The 25,402-nt window shown below is 39.1% G+C and overlaps 1 protein-coding gene across 35 annotated transcripts in view; it reads right to left on the bottom strand.

Annotated features, from left to right (window-relative positions):
* Nucleotides 1–25,402, bottom strand: part of NEB (nebulin) — a 232,207-nt gene that overhangs the window by 121,272 nt on the left and 85,533 nt on the right. For 33 of the 35 annotated variants that reach the window (XM_033231530.1, XM_033231492.1, XM_033231495.1 and 30 more), the window contains 18 exons: nucleotides 24,901–25,212; nucleotides 24,504–24,707; nucleotides 20,480–20,584; nucleotides 18,807–18,914; nucleotides 18,155–18,466; nucleotides 17,477–17,680; nucleotides 17,093–17,197; nucleotides 16,902–17,009; nucleotides 14,038–14,349; nucleotides 13,541–13,744; nucleotides 12,962–13,066; nucleotides 9,577–9,684; nucleotides 7,340–7,651; nucleotides 4,369–4,572; nucleotides 3,943–4,047; nucleotides 2,766–2,873; nucleotides 759–1,070; nucleotides 242–445 (listed from right to left, as the gene is read on the bottom strand). In XM_033231530.1, coding sequence (XP_033087421.1) covers nucleotides 242–445; nucleotides 759–1,070; nucleotides 2,766–2,873; nucleotides 3,943–4,047; nucleotides 4,369–4,572; nucleotides 7,340–7,651; nucleotides 9,577–9,684; nucleotides 12,962–13,066; nucleotides 13,541–13,744; nucleotides 14,038–14,349; nucleotides 16,902–17,009; nucleotides 17,093–17,197; nucleotides 17,477–17,680; nucleotides 18,155–18,466; nucleotides 18,807–18,914; nucleotides 20,480–20,584; nucleotides 24,504–24,707; nucleotides 24,901–25,212 — 3,432 coding nt within the window. The remainder of the gene's footprint in view (nucleotides 1–241; nucleotides 446–758; nucleotides 1,071–2,765; nucleotides 2,874–3,942; nucleotides 4,048–4,368; nucleotides 4,573–7,339; nucleotides 7,652–9,576; nucleotides 9,685–12,961; nucleotides 13,067–13,540; nucleotides 13,745–14,037; nucleotides 14,350–16,901; nucleotides 17,010–17,092; nucleotides 17,198–17,476; nucleotides 17,681–18,154; nucleotides 18,467–18,806; nucleotides 18,915–20,479; nucleotides 20,585–24,503; nucleotides 24,708–24,900; nucleotides 25,213–25,402) is intronic. The other 2 variants (XM_033231518.1, XM_033231529.1) reach the window with 2 other exon arrangements.

Genomic DNA, 25,402 nt, shown 5'->3' with positions numbered 1-25,402 from the left:
AGACTTCAAACCATTTGAACCCAAAATAGCCGTCCCATTCTTAACGCTGGCTATTTCACAAGAGATGTCAAAGCAGAAATGCTCCCATATATTGTTACCTAACAGAATAGAGAATTCAACTGAATCACTATACACTGGAGAGCAATTTAATTGGACTAAAAAAAGAGACTAACTTAATTAACAATAGGTATCTTAAATGACATACAGCCCTGTCTTATTTTCCTACAAATTGGGGGCTCACCTTGTTCATGTTGAGGGCATTGTTCTTGGCCAGCACCTGCTCCAGAGAATCAGTCACACTGGTAAATTTCAGCTTGTCCGGAGGCTGGCGGTAGATGTTATCACTCAGTATTTCGGCAGCTCTCTTGCACTTGACCACATCCACAGACCCAATGGGGACCCAGCCAATGCCTCTCAGCCACTGGAGATCAGATTTGTAAATGTTCTGGAGAGATTAAACACAAAAGCGAGTATTATTGAAGTTGTTCTAACATGATTTCAAAAATAAAAAAATAACACTAGAAAGCTTGGATAGTCAAACTTCATGTATATGTCCTTCAATATATGAAGGCCAAATTGAATATAGTTTCAGGTATTACTTTCTCTCCAAAAAAAGTAAGGAGAAGAGGTGCCTAAAAAATGAGCAGAGAGAAGAGATGCCATCCCTTCTGAGGGTTCTACCTAATTCTAGACCACTGTCTCAGTATTTCTGTGAATTACTATTATGGGCACAGTTACCATAGATCTTAATTACTCACATCGCTCTGGAGGTCATAGGCCTGCCGAGCATGCATGACATCATTCTGGTCGGGCAGGCACGTCCACTGGTGCAGGTAGTTCTTGTAGTCCACGTCGCTGACTAAGGTCTGGCACTTCTTGGCCAACACCACCCCCAGCATGTCCACTGGGCTGCTGAACTTGGTCTTCCACTTCTCAAAGTCCTTCTTGTACTCCCTGTCACTCTGGATCTTGGCCACATGCATGGACCACATCATCTTGGGGTCATCTTCAATGTTCCGGGCTCCAATGTGGTGGCCGAGCTGCTTGCGGTAACCATCTTTGTATTTGTACTGAAATAAAGATGATCATTTCAAAAATAAAAATGAATAGAAAGGCTTAGAAGCCTCATTAATTTAAAACTTTATTATTTTAAAATTGCTAATTCTTTCAGAGAAATGAAAGAATCTGAATATCAGTTTATCTCCTCATCCTAAATTCTTATTAGACTCTACAGCACTAATCCAATGGGCAGTAGTCTAATGGGAAGCCTCATAAATAATCTAACAGTAACAGTCTAATGGGAATAGTCCAGTGGGAAGACAGGCCAAACTACATGGTCCTATGGCTTGTAGACGTTAAGTTTCTGAAAATAAAGGAAGCAACACTTCCAGAAGATCATTCGGTACTGTGTACTGCCGTTTCTTCATCGTGGGCCCATGAAATCACGAACCCAGAAATTTTACATATGATTTTGGGACTGCTATTCCTGAGTCCACAGATACCATTTTATCCCTCCATTCAACACATCCACACTCCTTTCCAAATCCCGCTCTGCTGGGGCACTTGACTCCCTGAAGTAGTCTGGATTATGTTTCCATCCTACAAGCCCTGCTCTGTTGGAGATCAAATTTGACTGAGGTTTGTTTGAGATTCCTCAAGTGAGAAAATGGAATATATATCTACAAAAAAGCATTTTGTTGTTGGTGGTGGTAAGGGCTAACTGGATATTTTCTCTCTATTTCAGACAATGCACCACACCAATCCTAACAAGTATTTACAGAAGTCTGAATTTTCACCTGGGTACAGTGGCTCATGCCTGTAATCCCCAGCACTTTGGGACGCTGAGGCAGGCGGATCACCTGAGGTCAGGAGTTTGAGACCAGCCTAGCCAACATGATGAAACCCTGTCTCTACTAAAAATACAAAAAATAGTAAATACTAAAAAAAAAAATTAGCCAAGTGTGGTGGTGGGTGCCTGTAATCCCAGCTACTCGGGAGTCTAAGGCAGGAGAATCGCTTGAACCCGGGAGGTAGAGGTTGCAGTGAGCCAAGATCACACCATTGCACTCCAGCCTGGGCAACAAGAGTGAGACTCTGAGACTCTGTCTCAAACAAACAAACAAAAAAACAAACAAAAAAACAAAAGAAGAAGAAGAAGAAGTAGTAGTCTGAATTTTCCACCAAAGAACCCACCTCTTTCAGAGATAGCAGGAGGGGAAATTAGGTTCACCATTTTCTTGTTTTCCTCGTCTTTGTCTTTCTGTTTTCATTTTAAAAGAACTCAGAAGGAAGCATTTAAGATAATTTTCCAAAAAAAAAAAATTGTCAAAAACACAGAGCAGATTTGGGGAAAGGTGGATTTTCCTAGACTTGGTTCTATCAGCTCTTTTTCTGATGTTGAACAAATACATGTAACTAAGTTATTTTTAACACCTCTTCTGCCATTTTCTATTTTCTGTGAGGCTCCCTGCTCAAAATATGGAGATAAATTTCTCATAATTGTAGATATGAAAAATTGTAGAATCACATCCAATTTTATACTGGATTGAAGTATATTGGTTTAGGTTACCCCTTCCTACCTGGGACATAGATACTGAAGTCTTCCGAAGCTTAAAATATGAGTTTTTTCAAATGAAAAACATTTATTTGATTTAGAAAAATAAGCCAATAAATGTACTTAACCTGGCTGCCAAATGCTATAATAGTAATAATCCTGCCTCCCCACTTAATGCATCCATGTAAATATCCAGGGTGTTGCTACTCACATCACTGATAATGTCCCTGGAGGCCTTGGCAGCCACAATGGGGATGGCATCACTTCGTAAGTCGCAGCCTTTCTTTTTTGCTTCTTCATTGGCAAGTTTGTATAGAGTCTACACAAAGAAAGCCAGAGTTAAAGCAAAAGGTTTGACATCAACAATTCAGAGATTATTAAGTGAGTTGTATCCTAAAATTTAAAAAAGGATAGGAACTGGAGACAATTCAAGTTTCTGGCAACAGTGGAAAGCAAACAAATTATACTCTACCAAAAATACTATATAGCATTAAAATAAATGGGGTATATCAATGAACATTAGTACATATTGCTATATTAACCTATTATATATCATTATAGATTAATATGCTATACATAGATCAACATGCTATACACGTCAGCATAGATTAATACAGTCTAATAATACAGATTGATGAGCAAAGCAGCAATCCATACATACCACTAAGTGAAAAAAATGGCAGAACAATGTTTAATATCTATTTATATGTATGTAAATATATTTGTATTCATTTTTATTACCTACAATTTGTATAACAATCATGTAATATTTTATAATGTTTCAAAGACAAATAAGAAAAATTAGAATATAATAAACTAGTTAACAACTATAATCACAACTTTCTAAATTTTGGTTGTATCATATTAGTAAACCATGTGTCTATAAAATTGCATTTTACTTTTAAAAAAGTCAGTAATCAATGTTGTTAATGGAGAACACTTCTTCCTCATGCCTAAGGTTTTCTTTCTATAGACAAAGCTCAGTTATTAAAACTGCGGCCTTTTCTGTCCCTTTACTCTCTCTGCCCTGGAGAGGCGCAGTGATTTACTGATATATCTAATTGGTAGGGATGGAATTAGTGGGCATGCATATTTTGGCAGACATAATGGGCCAGTATTTTATCTGACAATCCTCTGAAATGTCTAAAATACTACTCAGTCCCACTGACTCACTTTGGAAATCGCCATGAACAGAAAAGACAATATGACTTCAGTTTGCCAGTGGAATCCCATCAAATGTAATATTTAACACAGAGATGAAAGATTGGATGGGCAGAGTGTGAAATCAAAGAGCCACATGCACCATGACAGCTGAGGCTCAAGAATCTCCACAAAACTAAATACAGACAACCCCACCCCAATATAGCACCACAGATTCTGGCCCCTACCTCACTGTAGTTGATTTTGTTCTGCCTTGCCAACATAATCTCTGGTGTGTCAGGCATTATGTGGATCTGCGTCTTGTCTTTGTCCCAGGCCTCTGTGTATAAACGCTATCAAAGAAGATAAGATGTTGATTAAAAATCATTTGAAATAGAAATGACAAAAAGTTCATTTAAAACTATTATTACTGACCTAATTAGGAAAAATAAGCCAGACTTGAATATGAAGTATTCTACTGGAAGTGTGAGTTTTATTACTAGTTATCAAGATTGAAACTGGGAATAATCAAAATTATTTAGAGGATTTCAAGCATGTAATTTAGAAGGTAAATGCGACCCCACGCCTTCATAGATAATTTTGGCTCCATTAGTCATTAAAATATAATGACATCTTCTGGCATCTTGGGGAAGCTTGAGGCAACCGGGGCTCACCTTGTTCATGTTGAGGGCGTTGTTCTTGGCCAGCACCTGCTCCAGAGAATCAGTCACACTGGTAAATTTCAGCTTGTCCGGAGGCTGGCGGTAGATGTTATCGCTCAGTATTTCGGCAGCTCTCTTGCACTTGACCACATCCACAGACCCAATGGGGACCCAGCCAATGCCTCTCAGCCACTGGAGATCTGACTTGTAAATATTCTGAGAAGAAGAAAAAAGGCAAAAACTCTTCATCAAGACTACAATATTTAGGGTAAATATGCAAATAAAATCAGTAATAAAGCACAATTCTGTTTTCTATTCATCGAAACCAAGCTCATTGTATAAGGCAAACTAAGGAATTATGTTCAAAAATGATCCAGAAATCTCTCCTATTTTATATAAATATATTTAATAAATATATTTAATTTATATATTTAATAAATGTTTAATTTATATATTTAATAAATATGTTTAATTTATATATTTAATAAATATGTTTAATTTATATGTTTAATAAATATATTTAATTTATATAAATATATTTAATAAAAAGTTATCAAATATTTCAGCTTATTAGGAGAGGAGTGATCCCAAGTAATATCTTCTGTCAGTTGGTTCAGTGAACATTATCATAATTATAATATCCCTATGCAGGGAAGAATACCAACCCGGAGTGACAGAAACCACACACATGCCCCACAACAGGCCCTTAGTGAATTGATTTTAGGCCTAGGCAAATGGAACACTCTGAAGCCATTAAAACCTTCACTGTTTAAGAATATTGATGACATGTAGAAATGTCATTAAAACAATATGAAATTTTAAAGTAGCACATAAAACAATGTGGGTAGATAAATTACATGAATAAGAGTAGGTTTTTCTAGTGGTTGGATTGTGTTGGATTCTTATTCCCTTCAATGTATTCTTCCATATATTTCAAAATATCTGTAATGCCTTTAAAAACACAGTTAAAATATAATAGTGATGTAGAACCCCTGAAGCCCTGAGATCTTCAACAGCTGTAACTCTGTCCAAGATTCAGGGCAATAAAATTTAATTGCTTATTTATTAAATGAACAATTTCATTGTGCAGGGCCCCAGTCTCTTCCTCACCAAGTCCTCAGGATGGAAGCACAGACACCTATATAAAATCATATTGCCATATTTTTCTCACTTCATTTTAAAACTTTTTTTGCTAAAGATTTTTGTGTATCTATTAAGTATTCACAACTACTTCACAATCATAGTATTGGATCTTTGCTTGGCTCATTAGAAAGATTTCACCTGTCACAGCAACTAAGTAGAAAATAAAAAACCCGTATTTTGTAGTCTAGACAAAAAAACTATTAGAATTGGCCTGTGCTGACTAGTTATTGCCCCACAAATAACAATAGCAAGAATGAAAACAGGATGGGCGTGGTGGCCCACGCCTGTAATTCCAGCACTCTGGAATGCTGAGCAGGGTGGATCACCTGAGGTCAGGAGTTTGAGACCAGCATGGCCAACATGGCGAAACCCCATCTCCACTAAAAATACAAAAAATTAGTGGGGCATGGCAGCGCAGCCTGTAATTCCAGCTACAGGGAGGCTGAAGTATGAGAATCACTTAAACCCAGGAGGCAGAGGTTGCAATTATCCGAGATCGCGCCACTGCATTCCAGCCTGGGCGACAGAGGGAGACTCTGTCTCAAAAAAAGAAAAAAAAAAAAAAAATGAAAACAATAACAGTTTATACCTCTGGAGTGCTTTTTAACTTGCAAATACTTCCCACATTATGAAGGTCATATCACAGGGTGAGGAAGGCAATCCAGAGAAAGTGCCCAACAAATAGACAGATGGTAAGCAATCTGTCAATGTTGTCGTTGTATGGGTGACATCAACCCTTTTAAACTATCTTTTCTGTGCAGGCAAAGCGTTTCTTTTTGGAAAGAATTGCAAAACACAGAGTTCTGTATGTCAAAAGCTACAGAACAGACGTGGGAGTTTTCTCAGGTAGGCTGTAAGTTTTTAGGAACAACCAATTAATGTATAATTATTACGAATTAGTTTTAGTCTCCAAAACTTGCTAGTGCTTCAATTCCTTCAAAGTTTATAAAATACATAGTGCAGGAAATGTGCCTCTCATATCCAGATTTGAGACAGTGCATCTGCTTCCAATAGGTAGTAGGTTCTGTCATTACCACGTGGCTCCTCTATAGAGAGCCAGGCTAAGAGGAAGTGTCTGTGAAACAGTCCAGTAGTGTACAGACACAGAGACTTCTTTTATTTCATAAGCATAATATTTAGTATTGCAGTAGGCATTAGAATTCAATAATTCTTTGTTTTGCAAAGAAGCCAAAAACAAATTTCACAGTAATTTCTTTTTTTTTTTTTTTTTTTTTTTTTGAGATGGAGTCTTGCTCTGTTGCCCAGGCTGGAGTGCAGTGGCCGGATCTCAGCTCACTGCAACCTCCGCCTCCCGGGTTCATGCCTTTCTCCTGCCTCAGCCTCCCGAGTAGCTGGGACCACAGGCGCCTGCCACCTCGTTCGGCTAATTTTTTGTATTTTTTTAGTAGAGACGGGGTTTCACCGTGTTAGCCAGGATGGTCTCGATCTCCTGACCTCGTGATCCGCCCATCTCGGCCTCTCAAAGTTCTGGGATTACAGGCTTGAGCCACCGTGCCCGGCCGTAATTTCTTTTTAAAGTAAAAATGTTTCTTCCTTCCTTAAAAGAATAAAATGTCTCCCTCTAGTGGACCCTGAATTCTAATGTTACTTAATTCCCATTTTGTTTTTATAAGACCAAGTCTACTTTGTAAATTTTACTTTCTGATGAACTCTATTAATGTATTCATATTAAAGCAATAAAATTGCATTCTGATTTAAATCTTATTCATGGACCAATCAATCTTAACTTGAGTAAGTCAATGGATTATACATAAAGGATAATTTTCACATAGTTTAAATTATTTCTATGCATAGCTCCATTTATAGATGCTGTACTCACGTCACTCTGGAGGTCATAGGCCTGCCGAGCATGGATGACATCGCTCTGGTCAGGCAGGCACGTCCACTGGTGCAGGTAGTTCTTGTAGTCCACGTCGCTGACTAAGGTCTGGCACTTCTTGGCCAACACCACCCCCAGCATGTCCACTGGGCTGCTGAACTTCGTCTTCCACTTCTCAAAGTCCTTTTTATATTCCCTGTCACTCTGGATCTTGGCCACATGCATGGACCACATCATCTTGGGGTCATCTTCAATGTTCCGGGCTCCAATGTGGTGGCCAAGTTGCTTCCGGTAACCATCTTTATATTTGTACTAAAATGAAAATGCACAAATCAGGTTTTTTTGGTAACCCTTTAGAGGCTACAAGTTTATGCAAAATCAACTTGCTTACATCATAGTTCAACTGAGTTTCGTTAATAAGCACTAACTCAAGCCAGTATCCTGGCCTTCATTCTGGAAGCCTTTATGGAGGTAGAAAAATAGATGGAATTCACGTAATTGTAGTGTATACCCCAAGTAGTCACCTACAGCCTTGTACGAAGGGATACCTCTGAAAACAGGAAGTGAATATGTGGGGAAAAGGTCACCTGTGGAAGTCAGGGAGAGAAGATTTGAAGCAGGGAACCTGTAGAATTGGATTCTATGCACTAACAGCATGTCAGGAAGAGGGTGCACTTGGTGGAATAGTGTCTTTAATAAACAGTAAAATGAGGGACTGATTCCTGCAAGGACTACCTGTAGTAGCAACAGAGGAGAATGTTTTATTATTATTATTTTTTTACTGGATTCATGCATTCAATGGCAATGGCAAGCTTTTGGCATCATTTGAAAACTGATTGTACTTGTAAAGCTGACACAGCAACCCAACTGGTTAGATCATGCTCTTAATAAGGTCATGGGTTCTAGCCTCACATGTGCCAACAATGTTTTTATTATACATGTCCAGTGACTTCATTCTGGAATCTAAGCCAGTTATCCAACATACATGCTTCTAGTCTCAAAGACAGCTGACTGAGAAAGTGTAGGTGAGTCAGCAAAAGGCAATATGGTACAGTGGAAAGGAATGAGATTGTTCAGAGTCTCAACTCCCCCACTCACTAGGAGTTTGATTTTAGGCAAGTTGCTTAAACAATCCACAAAATGGGGATAATGATGATATCTACATCCTAGGGCAATTATGAAGAGTAAGTGAGACAATGCATGTAAAGCTCTTAGCAAAGAATTCTCAATACTTCTTGGTTATTATTATCTTAATATTTATTATTGTTAGCATAAGTCCATTTGCTGGGAGGGTCCAACATACATAAAGTTGAGTCACTAACATAAGATTCCAATATAAAGGACAGCAAGTGGGCCTTGATTTTTAGAGCAGTCATTTGTTCCTCAAGAATCCCTGAGGCACCAGAAAAGGATGACAGTGGCTAGGAGCTATTGTTAAGAGTGTGACCTTGGCTGGGTGTGGTGGCTCACGCTTGTAAAACCAGCACTTTGGGAGGCTGAGGCAGGTGGATCACCTGAGGTCAGGAATTTGAGACCAGCCTGGCCAATATGGTGAAACCCCATCTTTACTAAAAATACAAAAAATTAGCTGGGCATGGTGGTGAGGGCTTGTAATCCCAGCTACTCGGGAGGCTGAAGCAGGAGAATCGCTTGAACCCCGGGTGCGGAGGTTGCAGTGAGCTGAGATCATGCCATTGCACTCCAGCCTGGGCAACAAGAGTAAAACTCTGTCTCAAAAAAAAAAAAAAAAAAGAGTGTGACCTTAGGTCAGTAGCCACCTCTGGTACTGGTCAACTGCCTTCTTTTCATAAGGGCGAATTTCAATAGCAAGCGCCACGTGTGTTTTCAAATACTATGTATTCAAATGTTACATAAAGCCAGGCCCTGAATCTCACTGGCAGAACCTAAGGTTATGAGTTTTTCTATAAGCCTGGTGATAATTCTTACCTAAGCATCTCCAAGCCTGCAGCTTCACTCTAACAGTGTCCACATGAATGAATCTTTCTCTATTCTTGGTTGACCAGTTTTCACAGAAGATGCTGTGTCCTACAGGTTACAGACCCCTCTTATAAACATCAAGATTTTCATTTCCCTTAGAACTGAGGTTTTGAAATATCCCACACAAATATATCAGGATATGTTTTCAAAGATCCAGGAAAAGTTCTTTTCTAAGATTTAGTTCAGTGAAAATGCCACATTAGATTGATCACATACTCAGAACGGCATTGACAACTCACGTCACTGATGATGTCCCTGGAGGCCTTGGCCGCCACGATGGGGATGGCGTCACTTCGCAAGTCATAGCCTTTCTTCTTTGCTTCTTCATGAGCAAGTTTGTACAGAGTCTAAATTTGGGGGGGGGAATCAGATGCTGACATTTACATATAAAAACTGACAGAGGATTAAGACAATTCACTAAGTTCTCCACAGACAATGCCTATAATAATCTTACTTTTGAGAGTTCTAAGCCTTCTACATGCTTGCTGAAGTGAAGACTCAAAAATGAGGCCAGGTGCGGTGGCTCACACCTGTAATCCCAGCACTTTGGGAGGCAGAGGCAGGTGGATCACCTGAGGTCAGGAGTTCGAGACCAGCCTGACCAACATGGTGAAACCCCATCTCTACTAAATATAAAAAAAATTAGCTCAGTGTGGTGGTGCATGCCTGCAATCCCAGTTACCTGGGAGACTGAGGCAGGAGAATTGCTTGAACCTGGGAGGCGGAGGTTGCAGTGAGCTGAGATTGTGCCATTGCACTCCAGCCTGGGCAACAAGAGTGAAACTCCATCTCAAAAAACAAAACAGGCCAGGCACGGTGGCTCAAGCCTATAATCCCAGCACTTTGGGAGGCCGAGACAGGCGGATCACGAGGTCAGGAGATCGAGACCATCCTGGCTAACACGGTGAAACCCCGTCTCTACTAAAAAATACAAAAAACTAGCCAGGCGAGGTGGCGGGTGCCTGTAGTCCCAGCTACTCGGGAGGCTGAGGCAGGAGAATGGCGTAAACCCGGGAGGCGGAGCTTGCAGTGAGCTGAGATCCAGCCACTGCACTCCAGCCTGGGCGACAGAGCGAGACTCCGTCTCAAAAAAAAAAAAAAAGAAAGAAACAAAACAAAACAAAACCAAAAAAAGATACCCATGAAAACCAATGCACCTTTATTTTTTACTTTAAAAATTATGTTGAATTAAGTATATATACATATTATAGGTTGTTTTAAAAATGTTTAGTTAAAAGAATAAATCTGGTTTAAAAATCATAGGAAAACATAAGCTGAAACTCATAGGTCTAGTGTGGTAAAATGTGGGTGGGAGGGAAAGGCTTAACTGTTGATCATGGCAATCAATTCAATTCACATTTATTCTGCCCTGACACTGTGTCTCTGACTGTGTGGGGTACTTGGGAATCAAAGATGAGGCTGAGACCCCTCTCAGCCTAAAGGTTCCTGGGAGAACTGATGGAGAGACTCATAACCTATGGAAGCAACTGCTGAAAAGTCAAACCACATTAATAATGAAGAGCTCCAGGAAGGAGTCATTTATTCTGCATTGAAAATCAGGGAAGTTCTTGCAGATGGGGTGACCATTGAGTCAGACTTTGAGCAGAGTTTCAGTAGCCTAAGGTGGCTTCAAGGGCAGAGGAAATCATGTGAATCAGGCACCACTGTGGAGAAGCAGAGGGGTGTTGAAGGAAGTGGATGAAGCCCCAGGGAGGAGTCGCTGGAGAGGGCTCAGAATAGTGCGGAGTCGGACTGTGAATGCCTGATTCTAAGAAGTTGGTGTCTAATTCTACAGAAAATAGGAAAGCAGCCAAAAAGCTCTTTTTTTTTCTTTAACACCAGAGGGAAGCACCCATGGCAGTGTCCCAGTCTGGGTGGGTGCAACAGGGGGTTGCAGATGAAAGGGGGAAGGGCACCTGGGCCTCCTGGAACTGGCAGCCAAGTAGCTGCACTAACACATCTCTGAGCTTTTTCAGCAAAGACAGAGTTGAGAATTCCAGAAATGCTGACTGGCTAGACATGGTGGGGAAGGGGGGCCCTTTGTTTCCTGAAATTCCTGCACATATAATGCATTGTTTCCTGGAACAGGACCTATATTATAGGTTTGGCTAATAATTCAATCCTTTCTGACTAGGGAGTAAGACTTGATGTTTTTAGTTTTTGGTGACAATTAAGAGCTAGCTATATAAGCACTAAAATTATAGTCTCATTTCCAAAATAAAATTACTTAAGATGGTGGCAATTCCACCTAAATTCTCTCAATTATGCTCTGTATGTTGTTGATTTATGCTGCCAAAGAAACAATATTTTCCTTGCTGGTGGCACAAAGCCAGGCGAAATAACTAACACATCAGGTGACAGAATCTTAGATTCACAAAAATCTCCACAGGCTTATACCCACAGGCTCAGTCTAAGAAGAAGAAATTACAGAGATAAATGCCAATCTTTGAACAGAGATAAATTACCAAATGCATAAATGCAGGATGGAAGATACCTAGCTTTAGCCCACATAAGAGATCTTAGAGTTTAAGCTGGTCTCAAGTTCTGTGTGCACCAGCAGTGACAGCTGCCAATGTACCCTGGGAGCACAGGTTGCAGAATAGAGGTCAAATGTCCAGAAGAGGAAATACGATAGTTAAGTGTATTCTATGCCAGTCATTCCCCACTCATAGTATTTTGCTCAGTTCTGAGAGTCACATTTTAGTAGTGATGTCATGTGAGGAATGCCCAGGAGCTTGGGATATTGAAGGTGAACCTGGGGTGAAGGTGGCAGGGGAGGCACCCTGGTGCTGCCCTCCATCTCTAGGGGTTGGCACAGATTTGTTCTGTGCAGCTTCAGAGGACTACGTGAGTTTGCAGAGAGAAATGTTGTGATTCAATACATCAGAAGGTTTCTCATAAATTTTCCAGAACAAATGGACTGATTTATGAGATCAGCTCCTTGTCATTGGGAATCCTTAAGCAAAGGCAGGTCAAAAACCTATTTGTGGGGAGGGGGACCTTTGCACTAGGGTGGAGGCTTGACTCTCTGCCTAAGCGTCTGTGATTCTGGAATGATGGCATGTGGCCCTGTGCACACTGAAAGTGAAAGGAAATGGGCTTGCTAATATATACACTGACAGGTATTTCTCTCTCTCTGTGTGTGTGTGTGTGTGTGTGTGTGTGTGTGTGTGTGTGTGTGTATGTGTGTTACCTGGTGGTACTGTGGATTTTAGTTCTTGCCTTTAATCTTATACACTAAAAATCTGAAATTTCGATCCTAAACCACACTTAGGAACAATATATAGAAAATATGTTTACTAGTTACGCTTCAGCATAAAGGGGAGATACATGTATAGGTCAATTGCTAATTTCCTAATTTCAAAAAATGATAAAAGAAAATGGTCTACATAATCTCATGGTTACAGCTTAAATAATTAGTTCTTGTCATTTGTATTTCCTAAATGATAATTCATATTGCGTAAAGTTTGACATTTATGATGGTGATTGAGAAATGCAAGAGTTGTTATTCACATGAAGCATGAAAAAGATTCTTTCTAAAGCTGTCATTTGGTATCACATCACCACACAGTAGATCAACTGAAATAAGCAGCAGCGTGCAAATGTCAAAGAATCTGCTCTCACCTCACTGTAGTTGATTTTGTTCGTTCTTGCCAACGTAATTTCTGGTGTATCAGGCATTATGTGTATCTGCGTCTTGTCTTTGTCCCAGGCTTCTGTGTATAAACGCTATCAAAGAAAATACACAAATTCATCAGGAAAAAAGTTCTGTGTATAGGAATTTTAGGGCCACAAAAACTTTAAAAACAAAAAAAGAAGAGGTTATGGATCTTATACACATTATGTGTTTTATGCACATCTTCAAGTAATAAGATCATAGTGGAACATGTACTTATAAATGTCTTATAAATCTGAAATATATGTTAACAATTAAAAGGAAAATGAGAATAAGCATATTTTATGCAGATTATTTTTTCATAAAATATGCCACTTTATCAAAACCAGGAAACAATAACTGAAGTAAATATCAAAATATACATGATATATATCAGTTATTAATAGATGACAAGCCAATAGATAGACAGACAGACAGATAGATAGATGCCTTTTATTGCTCAATGCTCTTTCTTTCCTCATTAATGTTTCTTTTGTGTTGATTCAGCTTTAGGGGCCCCACTTTGATTCTCAATTTTGAAGTCTCACCTTGTTCATAGTGATGGCATTATTTTTGGCCAACACTTGTTCCAGAGAGTCAGTCACACTGGTAAATTTGAATGTGTCTGGAGGCTGGCGATAGATTTTATCACTCAAAATTTCAGTTGCCCTTTTGCATTTTTCCACATCCAAAGAGCCAATGGGCACCCAGCCGATGCCTCTCATCCACTGGAGATCAGACTTGTACATATTCTGTTGACACAAATAGTCAATAAATATTTATCTCTGTGTTAGCAATGCATTTTCATGTGAAGGATAAGAGATCAAGTAAAAGTATTCTCAAAATTTAGTTTGGTGGATGGGCCAGGTATCACACAATATTCCATTTTGGTCTGAAGGGTTAAAGGATTAAAATACCTATGGATAAAGGCATGCTATTTGCCTCCTGCAGGGGCTGGTGAGCTTGTGCCATATATTGCCATTTTCTCCAAGGGGTGTTAAATAATTTCCCACCTCTGCACGTTATTATGACTCTCAGTACTCACATCGCTCTGGAGGTCATAGGCCTGCCGAGCGTGGATGACATCACTCTGGTCAGGCAGGCACGTCCACTGGTGCAGGTAGTTCTTGTAGTCCACATCACTGACTAAGGTCTGGCACTTCTTGGCCAGCACCACCCCCAGCATGTCCACTGGGCTGCTGAACTTGGTCTTCCACTTCTCAAAGTCCTTCTTATACTCCCTGTCACTCTGGATCTTGGCCACATGCATGGACCACATCATCTTGGGGTCATCGTGTATAGCTCGGGCACCAATGTGGTGGCCGAGCTGCTTACGATAGCCTTCTTTGTATTTGAACTAAAAGAAGAAAAAGATAATTATCTGCTTTAACTTTTAGTAAAAATCAATCACTAAGCCTAACTTTCTCTATTTAAAAAAAATTTTCCCTGAATATATAAATTATATGATAGACGTAGAAACCATTTAGAAAATAAATGAAATATATGTCATATATCATCACATATGAAATATATCTCTTCTATAAAATATATATCATATAGATAGGCATTACTTTAGTACATTCTTTAATGTTAAAGTCATTCTATTAGAATTTAGAATTTGTTTTTAAAATATTTAATTTTCAGATATATAAGTTTCAGGAGATTATGCTGCAATGACAATGACAATAAAAATGAAATTCTCCTGCATGGCTTTTGTATGCTCACTGATCCAAAATTTCATTATCTACTATGTGTCAAGCATGATTCTAGATAAGCAATGCAGATTCAATAAGAATTGTCGGCCGGGCGCGGTGGCTCAAGCCTGTAATCCCAGCACTTTGGGAGGCCGAGACGGGCGGATCACGAGGTCAGGAGATCGAGACCATCCTGGCTAACACGGTGAAACCCCGTCTCTACTAAAAAAAAAAAAATACAAAATCTAGCCGGGCGAGGTGGCAGGCGCCTGTAGTCCCAGCTACTCGGGAGGCTGAGGCAGGAGAATGGTGTGAACCCGGGAGGCGGAGCTTGCAGTGAGCTGAGATCCGGCCACTGCACTCCAGTCCCGGCGACAGAGCGAGACTCCGCCTCAAAAAAAAAAAAAAAAAAGAATTGTCTCTGCCTGCAAAGAGTGTATATTTATACACAGAAAAAAAAAAATTAAGATGTCATTCTGCCACTAAAATAATTCTTTATGATTCGTGTGTGAAAATATAATTAGAATAGAAGTCATACTGTATATGGGTTTGTGCCTGCTCTTTTCAGTTATTATATAAGCATTTCTATGTGTCATTAAATAGTCTTTGCACACATGACTTTTTTTTTTTTTTTTAGAAAGCATCTCTCTCTGTTGCCCAGGCTGGAGTGCAGTGGTACAATCGTGTCTCACTGCAACCACCAACTCTTGGGCTGAAGTGATCCTCCTGCCTCAGCTTCTGAGTAGCTAGCACTACAGGTATGCACCACCACACCTGGCTAATTTTTAAGTTTTTTGTAGAGATAGTGTCTTGTTATGCTAACCAGGCTGGTCTCGAACTCCTGACCTCAAGTGATCCTCCCGCCTTGATCTCCCAAAGCACTGAGATTATAGGTGTGAGCCATGGTGCCTGACCTATACGCATGATTTTTAATGACAGCAGGTATTTTATTATATGGTATTTAACCCTTCTGTGATTGTCATTTATTCTTAAATTATGATTACTTTCCAGATTTTGGAAATAAAGAAAAAAATCTAGAGGTTTTTTTTTTTTTTTTTTTTTTTTTTTTTTTTTTTTTTACTTCATAGACAAAAGAAATGGAAAGATAAAAATTTTGGCTGGGCGCGGTGGCTCAAGCCTGTAATCCCAGCACTCTGGGAGGCCGAGATGGGTGGATCACGAGGTCAGGAGATGGAGACCATCCTGGCTAACTTGGTGAAACCTCGTCTCTACTAAAAAAATACAAAAAACTAGCTATGCGAGGTGGCGGGCACCTGTAGTCCCAGCTACTCGGGAAGCTGAGGCAGGAGAATGATGTGAACCCGGGAGGCAGGGCTTGCAGTGAGCTGAGATCCGGCCACTGCACTCCAGCCTGGGCGACATAGCGAGACTCCGTCTCAAAAAGAAAAAAAGAAAAAAAAAAAAAAAGATAAAAATTTTTAGAAATGTGAGCAAATCCTTTTTTATTATACTTTAAGTTCTAGGGTACGTGTGCACAACGTGCAGGTTTGTTACATATGTATACATGTGCCATGTTGGTGTGCTGCACCCATTAACTCGTCATTTACATTAGGTATATCTCCTAATGCTATCCCTCCTCCCTCCCCCCACCCCACAACAGGCCCCAGTGTGTGATGTTCCCCACCCTGTGTCCAAGTGTTCTCATTGTTCAGTTCCCACCTATGAGTGAGAACATGCGGTGTTTGGTTTTCTGTCATTGCAATAGTGAGCAAATCCATCTTTTAAAGAAAGCAAATATTTGTAACCCACGACTAAATATGGAAACAAGCATATGCTCCATATGAATCGTTGAACTTTGAATAATGTGCCCTATAATTCAGCCCTTGCAGAGTCATTGGTTCATACAGCATAGGTTGGGTTTTGAAGGAACCGTACAATAAGTTCAATTGTATATGAGAAATACATCATTGGAAAAGCCAAAAAAAATTATATGAACTATAGTCAGGTATCTAATACTTTTGTTCAGCAAGAAATGGACATGTTCTGAAATGTATGTTGCTATGGACTCAACCATAACTAGAATTTGGCCTTTGTGTTGATAACTCTATTACCATTATTTTAAACCATTCATTGAAACAATAAACTGTTAGCAACAGCTTTAACCTCATGGCTTACTTGTGCCACTCTAAATCCAGGAGAGAGAAATAAACCTTTGAGCCACAGCTAAGGCAAAGAACTTTCCAAGTATACTTACTTCACTTGCAATGTCTCTGGAGGCCTTGGCTGCCTTGATAGGAATGGCATCTACCCGCATATCATAACCTTTCCTCTTGGCTTCTTCTAGGCCAAGCTTATATAGTTTCTAAAACAGACATTAATAATAAGTTAGATTTATAAAGTGCATTGTAAGGAAAATGTATCATGCACTATGAATATATTGCTTACCTCACTGTAATTTACTTTGTTTTGTTTTGCTAATAAAACTTCAGGGGTGTCTGGCATAATGTGAACAGTGGTTTTATCCTTATCCCAAGCTTCTGTATAGAGGCGCTAAGAGAAACAGAGAGACATGACTGGTACAGGCCAGTAATAAATAGACACATGCAGACAGTCTGATTTTTAATGAGAATCAAGAAATTCAGCTCAGTGAATTGGTATTTGTGACATTTTCAGGTTTAGATGTCTTGTGTCAATAAGAAGCACAATACTTTAAAACCACGTTAGTACCAAGCAAAGGAATCGAAAATAAGTTTTCTTTTATAGAAACAGATTTCAGTGTTTCCATAAACAAAAAAATTAATAACCTCCTCAAACAAAGACAAGACTTACATGATTCATGGTAATAGCATTGTTTTTTGCCAAAACCATTGGTATGGAATCCATAAGGCTGGAAAACTTAAATTTATCTGGGTGCTGACGGTAAACGTGGTCACTCAAAATCTGGGTGGCTCGTTTGTTTTTCTCATCCTCGAGAGAACCACTAGGCATCCAGCCAATGCCTTTTAGCCACTGAAGGTCTGACTTGTACAAATTCTGAAAGTGCAAGTGACAAATTTATCATAATTAAATCATCTATCATAATTTGTCATAATTAAATCATTTGCCCCAAATAAAGTTCATATTATATTATATATTTTTAATACTTGAATTATTAGAAAATTCTGAATTTTTGGTATGAATTATAAATCAACAAAATGTTCAGATTAAAAGCGTATTTTGAAAAACATTTTAAACAGAAGCACATAGAAAATGACTCAATCCTTTGATTGTCTAGCTCAACAATCTAGAGGCTTCCACCAAAGCAATGGGTCTTTGCTGGCTCTTTGTGGATTGATGTTGCCTCCAGATGTTTGGGTGACTAGATGGGGCTTGGGCATTAGTCCAGGGTAATTGTATAAACTCAACTCCCCTCACGACAGGACTCTGATACTAAAGTATGATGCTTTTTTTTTTTTTTTAAAAAGCAGACATCATGTTTTGTTGGGCAAAGGAAAATCTTAGACTCACGTCACTCTGGAGGTCATAGGCCTGCCGAGCGTGGATGACGTCGCTCTGGTCTGGCAGGCATGTCCACTGGTGCAGGTAGTTCTTGTAGTCCACGTCGCTGACTAAGGTCTGGCACTTCTTGGCCAGCACCACCCCCAGCATGTCCACTGGGCTGCTGAACTTGGTCTTCCACTTCTCAAAGTCCTTCTTGTACTCCCTGTCACTCTGGATCTTGGCCACATGCATGGACCACATCATCTTGGGGTCATCTTCAATGTTCCGGGCTCCAATGTGGTGGCCAAGCTGCTTGCGAAAGCCTTCCTTGTACTTGTACTAAAGAAAAAAAAATGTGTCTTATTCCTTTCAAAATTAACTTCTGTTGCCATCTTTGTGGCAAATTACAAAGCGCATTAACTCTAAATATTTTACTAAGCCTAGCGAGCCAAAGACTTCAGTCTTTTGATAAGAAAGATTAAAGGCTAAATTCAGCTATGAAATTCCGTACATAATAAATGCATCCTTGATCTTATCCTCATCCCACACTGCATGGGATCATTTTATTCCATTGTAATTTGTTGCCCCCTTAGATTTTGTTCAATTTAAAATTAAATTGAGACTGCTTTGAAGTGATAACTTGCAATCATATCATTATCAACAAAGGATAAAATCTTACTTCACTGGCAATTTCCCGGGAGGCTTTTGCTGCTTTGATTGGTATGGCATCAACAGGAAGATCGTAACCTTTTCTCTTCAGCTCCTCATAACCCATTCGGTAGAGTTTCTGTTAAGAAATGAAGATCACTGTGTTTCCCATAGACAAATATAGCATAATGATCAAATCTGCTAAATATTTTGAGTTCATGAGAGTAGCATCTGTGCCCTAGAATACTCAAATGTAGAAATTATGCCCATTGATTGCTAATGATCCTGTTTTAAACTTTAAAGCTCTTCAATTACCTAAATCAGCAAAATTGTCAGCTCTTCCCAAATACAGTCATGCATTGGTTAATGACAAAGATACATCCTGAGAAATGTATTGTTACGTGATTTTGTCCTTGTGGGAACATCACAGAGTGTACTTATGCAATCCTAGATGGTACAGTCTACTACACACCTAGGCTATATGGTATAGCCTATTCCTCCTAGGCTACAAACCTGTAGAGCATGCTAGTATAGGCAACTGTAACACAATGGGAAGTATTAATATTTGTGTATCTAAATATGGCTAAACATGGAAAAGATACAGCAAAAATACAGTATGATTATGGTACTATGTTATGGGACCACCATCCTGTATGTGTGCCTTTGTTGGCCAAACTGTTGTTATACAGTGCCTGTCTACACTTGCAAGAATCAGGCAGAAGTAAAACAATAGAGAAATGAAATGGATTATTATTTAGGTGCTGTTTTTCAATTCACATTGACTCTTTCATTAGAAGTTTTTGTTAGAAAAGAGCTACGGCTTTTCATCTAATTCTTCTAATGAGGAAAAATCATGCCTAAGGGGTTATCTCTTCCATGTAGCTGATGCATTGTGAAATAGTCTGTCTCCCAATATGGGACCATCCAAAATAGGACCCACATCTATAGGTAAGATACTGAGTCCACCATAATTTCTAAAAACTTAAGATGTTTTGAAGAAAGTTTAAATAATAAATTTTAAAAGCTTAAGCGAAAGAATGTTTTTTTCAGATCTGTGACATAACTTAAAAATTGAGAATATAATTTAAATGTACTTTTATCCAGAAACCAGATTATTTAAAGTGCCTGTTGATCTTGGACTTGTGTTTATCTGTTAGTCCTTCGTAGCATTACTTTGATACATTCTTTAATGTTAAAGTCATTCTATTACAATTTAGAATTTGTTTTTAAAATATTGAATTTTCAGATGTATAAATTTCAGGAGATTATGCTGCAATGACAATGACAATAAAAATGAAATTCTCCTGCATGGCTTTTGTATGCTCACTGATTCAAAATTTCATTGAGCATCTACTATGTGTCAGGCACGATTCTAGATAAGCACTGTAGATTCAATAAGAATTGTCTCTGCCTGCAAAGAGTGCCTCTCCACACTGGGAAAAGCAATACAAGCCATTACCTTGTGATGATATGTATAACAATGGACTGCAAGGAACAGAGAATACAGACTCCCCATTCTGCCTGACACAGTGAGTACTAACATTTCGATGTTCAATCTAAAAGCCACTAAATAAAGAGTCTAAGTCATATATAGTTCATTAATTACAATAATTCAGTGATTCAAAGAACTTCCAGACAACTTGACTGACTTAGAAACAATTAAAATGAGCTTTCTGAAAACACACGCTGAATTTGAAAACTTACATCACTTGTGTTGATTAAATTTGCTTTAGCCAGAACAATGTCAGGCGTATCAGGCATGATGTGGATCTGAGTCTTGTCTTTGTCCCAAGCTTCTCTATAAAGTCTCTAAAATAAGAAATAAGAATTTTTCAGTGGTGTTGTTGGATTAGTGAATGACACAGTTGGCTTCAAACAGAATTGCTGATTTTATCTGAATTAAACATTATACAGAATTGATATCATAAGCAGACAACATAAGCAGAAAATAGATGCATTATTTCTTGATTTATCTGGAACATAACTGCCTTTCAAAACGGAGATTATGGGTCACATTTTCAAAGTTACAGAAAATCCTGCCTACAAGAAATCAATCTAGGTAATCACATGCTTTGCCAATATTATCAAATGAAACAGGCTTCTCCATCTTTCAGGTTGTGTCTCTCAGTGTTTAATTGAGAGGCAGCCCTTGCCTTTTCAAAAGCTGTCTTATTCAAAGTGTGCCTAGAAATCAGGGAGTTTTATTTCCTCTGTGGCTGTTGTTATTATTATTTTGACACAGAGTCTTACTCTGTTGCCCAGGCTGGAGTGCAATGGCACAATCACAGCTCACTGCAACCTCTGCCTCCTGAGTTCAAGTGATTCTGGTGCCTCAGCCACCTGCGTAGCTGGGATTACAGGCAAGCACCAGCATAGCAGGCTGATTTTTGTATTTTTAGCAGAGACAGGGTTTCGCCATGTTGGCCAGGATGGCCTTGAACTCCCCATCTTAGGTGATCTGCCCGCCTCAGCCTCCCAAAGTGCTGGGATTACAGGTGTGAGCCACTGTGTCCATCTTCCATGTGACTTATTATTTATAGTTACACCTCCCAATCATTGTGAAAGATTAGGATTCCCAAAATGATTTTTTGGGGGGGAATTTATCAAAATCTCTTGGATGTCCCAGAGCCATCCTTATGTCTCTTCAACAGAAGACAAGGGGATCCAAACAAAAGTTTCATTGACTTACTAAAACTAGGATTTTTTTTTTTTTTTTTGAGACGGAGTTTCACTCTTGTTGCCCAGGCTGGAGTGCAATGGCGCAGTCTCGGCTCACTGCAACCTCCACCTCCCAGGTTCAAGCAATTCTCCTGCCTCAGCTTCCCAAGTAGCTGGGATTGCAGGCACCCACCACCATGCCCAGCTAATTTTTGTATTTTTAGTAGAGATGGGGTTTCACCATGTTGGCCAGGCTGGTCTTGAACTCCTGATCTCAGGTGATCCACCTGCCTTGGCCTCCCAAAGTGCTGTGATTACAGGTGTGAGCCATCGTGCCTGGCTAAAACTAGGAAAATTTGATGAAAAACAGAATATTTACACAGGGTCAGAAAATCTCCCTGCCAGATTACTTATCAATTACAAAGGATAAAATGGTTACTTAACAGTATAGCAACCTGGCAATATCACTTTAACCAAGTGTTTAAGTTATTAGTAATAGAACAAATTGATATCCTGTGCCTCCTGATATGAGGTACTGAGGAGGACACAATGTGTGATCTCCTGCTGAAAAGACAATCTGAGTCTATCACAAGGACCCACCAGAAAACCCAAATGGAAAGAGATTCTACAAAATAACTGACCTATGTTCTTTATGAATGTCAAAAACTTGGAAGGCAAAGAAACAGTGAGGAACTAGTCCAGAGTAAAGGAGACTAAAGACATAGCAAGTAATGCAACCTGTGGTCTTGGATTAAATCCTGAGCCAGAGAAAATATTTTCTTTTCTTATAAAGGATATTAGTGATAAAATTGAATTAAATTCTGTAGACTAGCAGACTAGTGAAAATTAATTTTGTGATTTTAATCATCACAATGTGATTACTGAGAATGTTCTTATTTTTGGGAAATACAGGCAGAATAGGCATCATGAAACAATTTAATTTCTCATAGAAATATATAGATATAGATCTAGATCTGAGAGAAAGAAAGGGAGAAAAAGACAAAAAGAGAAAGTGAATGTGGTTAGATGTTAACATTTGGGGAATCTGGGTGTATGCACACACACACACACATATGTGAATTACATGTACTATTTTTTCAACTTTTCTGAGTGCCTGAAATTATTTCAATATAAAATATTTTTGGTCTGATTGATTCCTTAAACTTGTCCATTTCCCTTTGAGGTGTGCAGCATGAGATGTGTGTGTATGGCACTTTTCTTTTTCCTGCACATGTTTGCATGGTGCATATAACCCAGAGAAGTCAATTAAGACCCTCAGCACCAAAACAAAGGCAAGGCTTGTTAATTTCCACGTACGTGTATCCCGGTTCTGCACTACCCTTATGGATTTAGTAACACCAGAGTTTCTCTTAAAAAATTTTTTTTATTTCCATATATTTGTGGGGGCAAAAGTGCAACTGTATTGTGGTAAAGTCAGGACCTTCAGTGCATCCATCACTGGAGCAACACACATTGTACCCACCAAGCAAACAGCAGAGTTTCTCTACCTCCTAACCACTGATATTGTGTACTGGATGATTCTTTGTTGTGGGGGCTGCCCTGTGCATTGTGGGGTGCTTAGCAGCATCCCTGGCTTCTACCCACTAGATGCCAGTAGCATGCCACTCCCCAGTTGTTAAAACCAAAAATATTTCTAGATGTTGCTAAATGTTCCTGTGGGGCAAAATTGGTTCTGCTTGAGAGTCCCTAAGTTAGACTATTTCTTCAATGGCATGCACCACTTTCACCCCATGGAATGCAGAGAAAATGCTGTTATTATTTACACTAGGATATGCGCATCAGTCTATTCAGAAGGAGACAGCAGGCTGAAGGACCCCAGCTGGCCCAGGTTTTGTGTGGCGGCCCTGAGGCCTGAGAGCTCCATATTTCAACATTCCCCAAACTAGAGCACACTGCTGGGAAGTCCTGTCCTGGAACATGTATATTGATAAACGTCATGATCTCTCGTTTCACAGAGAGAAAAGAAACTTGGATTCCAAGAAGGGGGAGATATTTTGTACAAACTTGCTGTTTTCTCAGTTTGTTGGATTCTGACTGTCATCATAAAACAACAAAAGAATAAGTAAATGCTTAAACATTCATAATGAAGCTGACAGGTCAACATTTACTCTACATTCTGGAAATCAACATTATAAAAAGTCTGTAAGGGGTTAGTTAGGAAAAGAGGAACTACAGTTTATCAATGCTTATTCTAAGCTGATTATGGGCTTATATATTATATAAAACTTCTGATATATATGATATATGTCAAGTGTATAGCATATTACATATAGTATATATATTCAGATCCTCCTAAGACCTACAGTATATACATATTAGATCCTCCTAATAACAGATGGTTATTATATATCTATTTAAATCTTCTTACCAATTACAGATTTCAGGGCACATACTTCAATACTCTGTAATGTTCAGGGTTAGGCTTTCAGCTAAGCAGTGTTGAGTAATCTTTCCCTTCTTTGCATATAATTACTCCACCCTGCTATCTTTTATTTATTTTTTTCAATGAATATTCATTGAGTACCTATTATGTGCTAGACACTGGTATCAGAGCTGGTGAAGAAAATAAGTTGAAGAGGGAATATATACTTATTTACAGTGACAGAATTATCCATTTATCTTGATTCAGCTAAACTAAAAGCATTATAATCATTTGTCAGGAAATACACTCTTTATAACACATCCATTGTGCCCGTGTAAGGTACTCAGAATCCTTCCCCCTCATACACTCTACCCCAACAAAAAACATCTGGGTGCTTCATGCACTCAAGTTTCAAAGAAAAAAAGTTTGAGAAAAGCAATCATTTTCTCATTACATTTTGGTTAAATAATAAATAAGCTTTGGGTGACAAAAACTGACACTGACCCATTTTTACACGATTCAGTGTGGGATAGTTGCTAATTCAAATAAAGTGATCCAATGTAAAATATTATGTGGTGATGTATGAGGCAATGCTTTGCGGTTCTACTCATTTATTAAGCAAGCACTATTGAGCAAATACTAGGTAGCAGGCACTATAATCTATTTTATTTCCAGAGTGCTACTCACATCACTCCTATTTTTGGCATTTGTCTTTGCCAGAACTATGTCCATGGCATCAGGAATGCTGGTGAACTTGTTTCTGTCTGGAGGCTGACGATATTTTTTCTCACTGATGATTTCCGAAGCCCGCTTGTTCTTTTCTGCCTCTAAAGAACCCAAGGGACTCCATCCTATGCCTCTCAGCCACTCTAGGTCAGATTTATATAGATTCTGTGAAAAGACAGAGCAAGCCATCAAAATCCCATTCTCACCTGGATCCTTGATTCAAGTGATTCTATGCATTACAAACAGATGCATTTTAGATTTTCAATAACAATTCCTAGTTTCGCTTCTCTTTGACTAAATAGCTACTCATATAAAATATGAATTAATATATAAACTATTGCATTTAATAGAAACTGACCTCACTTTGCAGTTCATAAACTTTCTTAGCTTGCACAACATCGTTCTGATCAGGCAGACATGTCCACTGATGTAAGTAGTTCTTGTAGTCCACGTCACTAACCAACTCCTGACACTTCTTGGCCAGTACCACCCCCAACATGTCCACTGGGCTGGAGAACTTAGTTTTCCACTTCTCAAAATCCTTCTTATATTCTCTTTCACTCTGCATTTTGGCTACATTCATGGACAACACAAGTTTTGGGTCATCTTGCAGACTCCGGAATCCAACATGGTGGCCAAGTTGCTTTCGGTAGCCTTGTTTGTATTTAAACTGAAATCAGAGAAAACACAGCTCTTTTAGTACACAAACAAAGGCCAAGTTAAGCTCAACTTGCTTTTTTTTCTTTTTTGAGACACGGATCTCACTACGTTTCCCAGGCTGGTCTTGAACTCCCAGGCCTACTCTTCTAGCTTCAGCCTCCCTAGTAGCTGGGATTACAGGCACATGCCCCCTCACTCAG

This window comes from Trachypithecus francoisi, unplaced genomic scaffold, assembly GCF_009764315.1.
Source record: "Trachypithecus francoisi isolate TF-2019V2 unplaced genomic scaffold, Tfra_2.0 Lachesis_group13, whole genome shotgun sequence".
Taxonomy (NCBI): domain Eukaryota; kingdom Metazoa; phylum Chordata; class Mammalia; order Primates; family Cercopithecidae; genus Trachypithecus; species Trachypithecus francoisi.
This window is presented reverse-complemented; position numbering and strand designations above follow the sequence as displayed.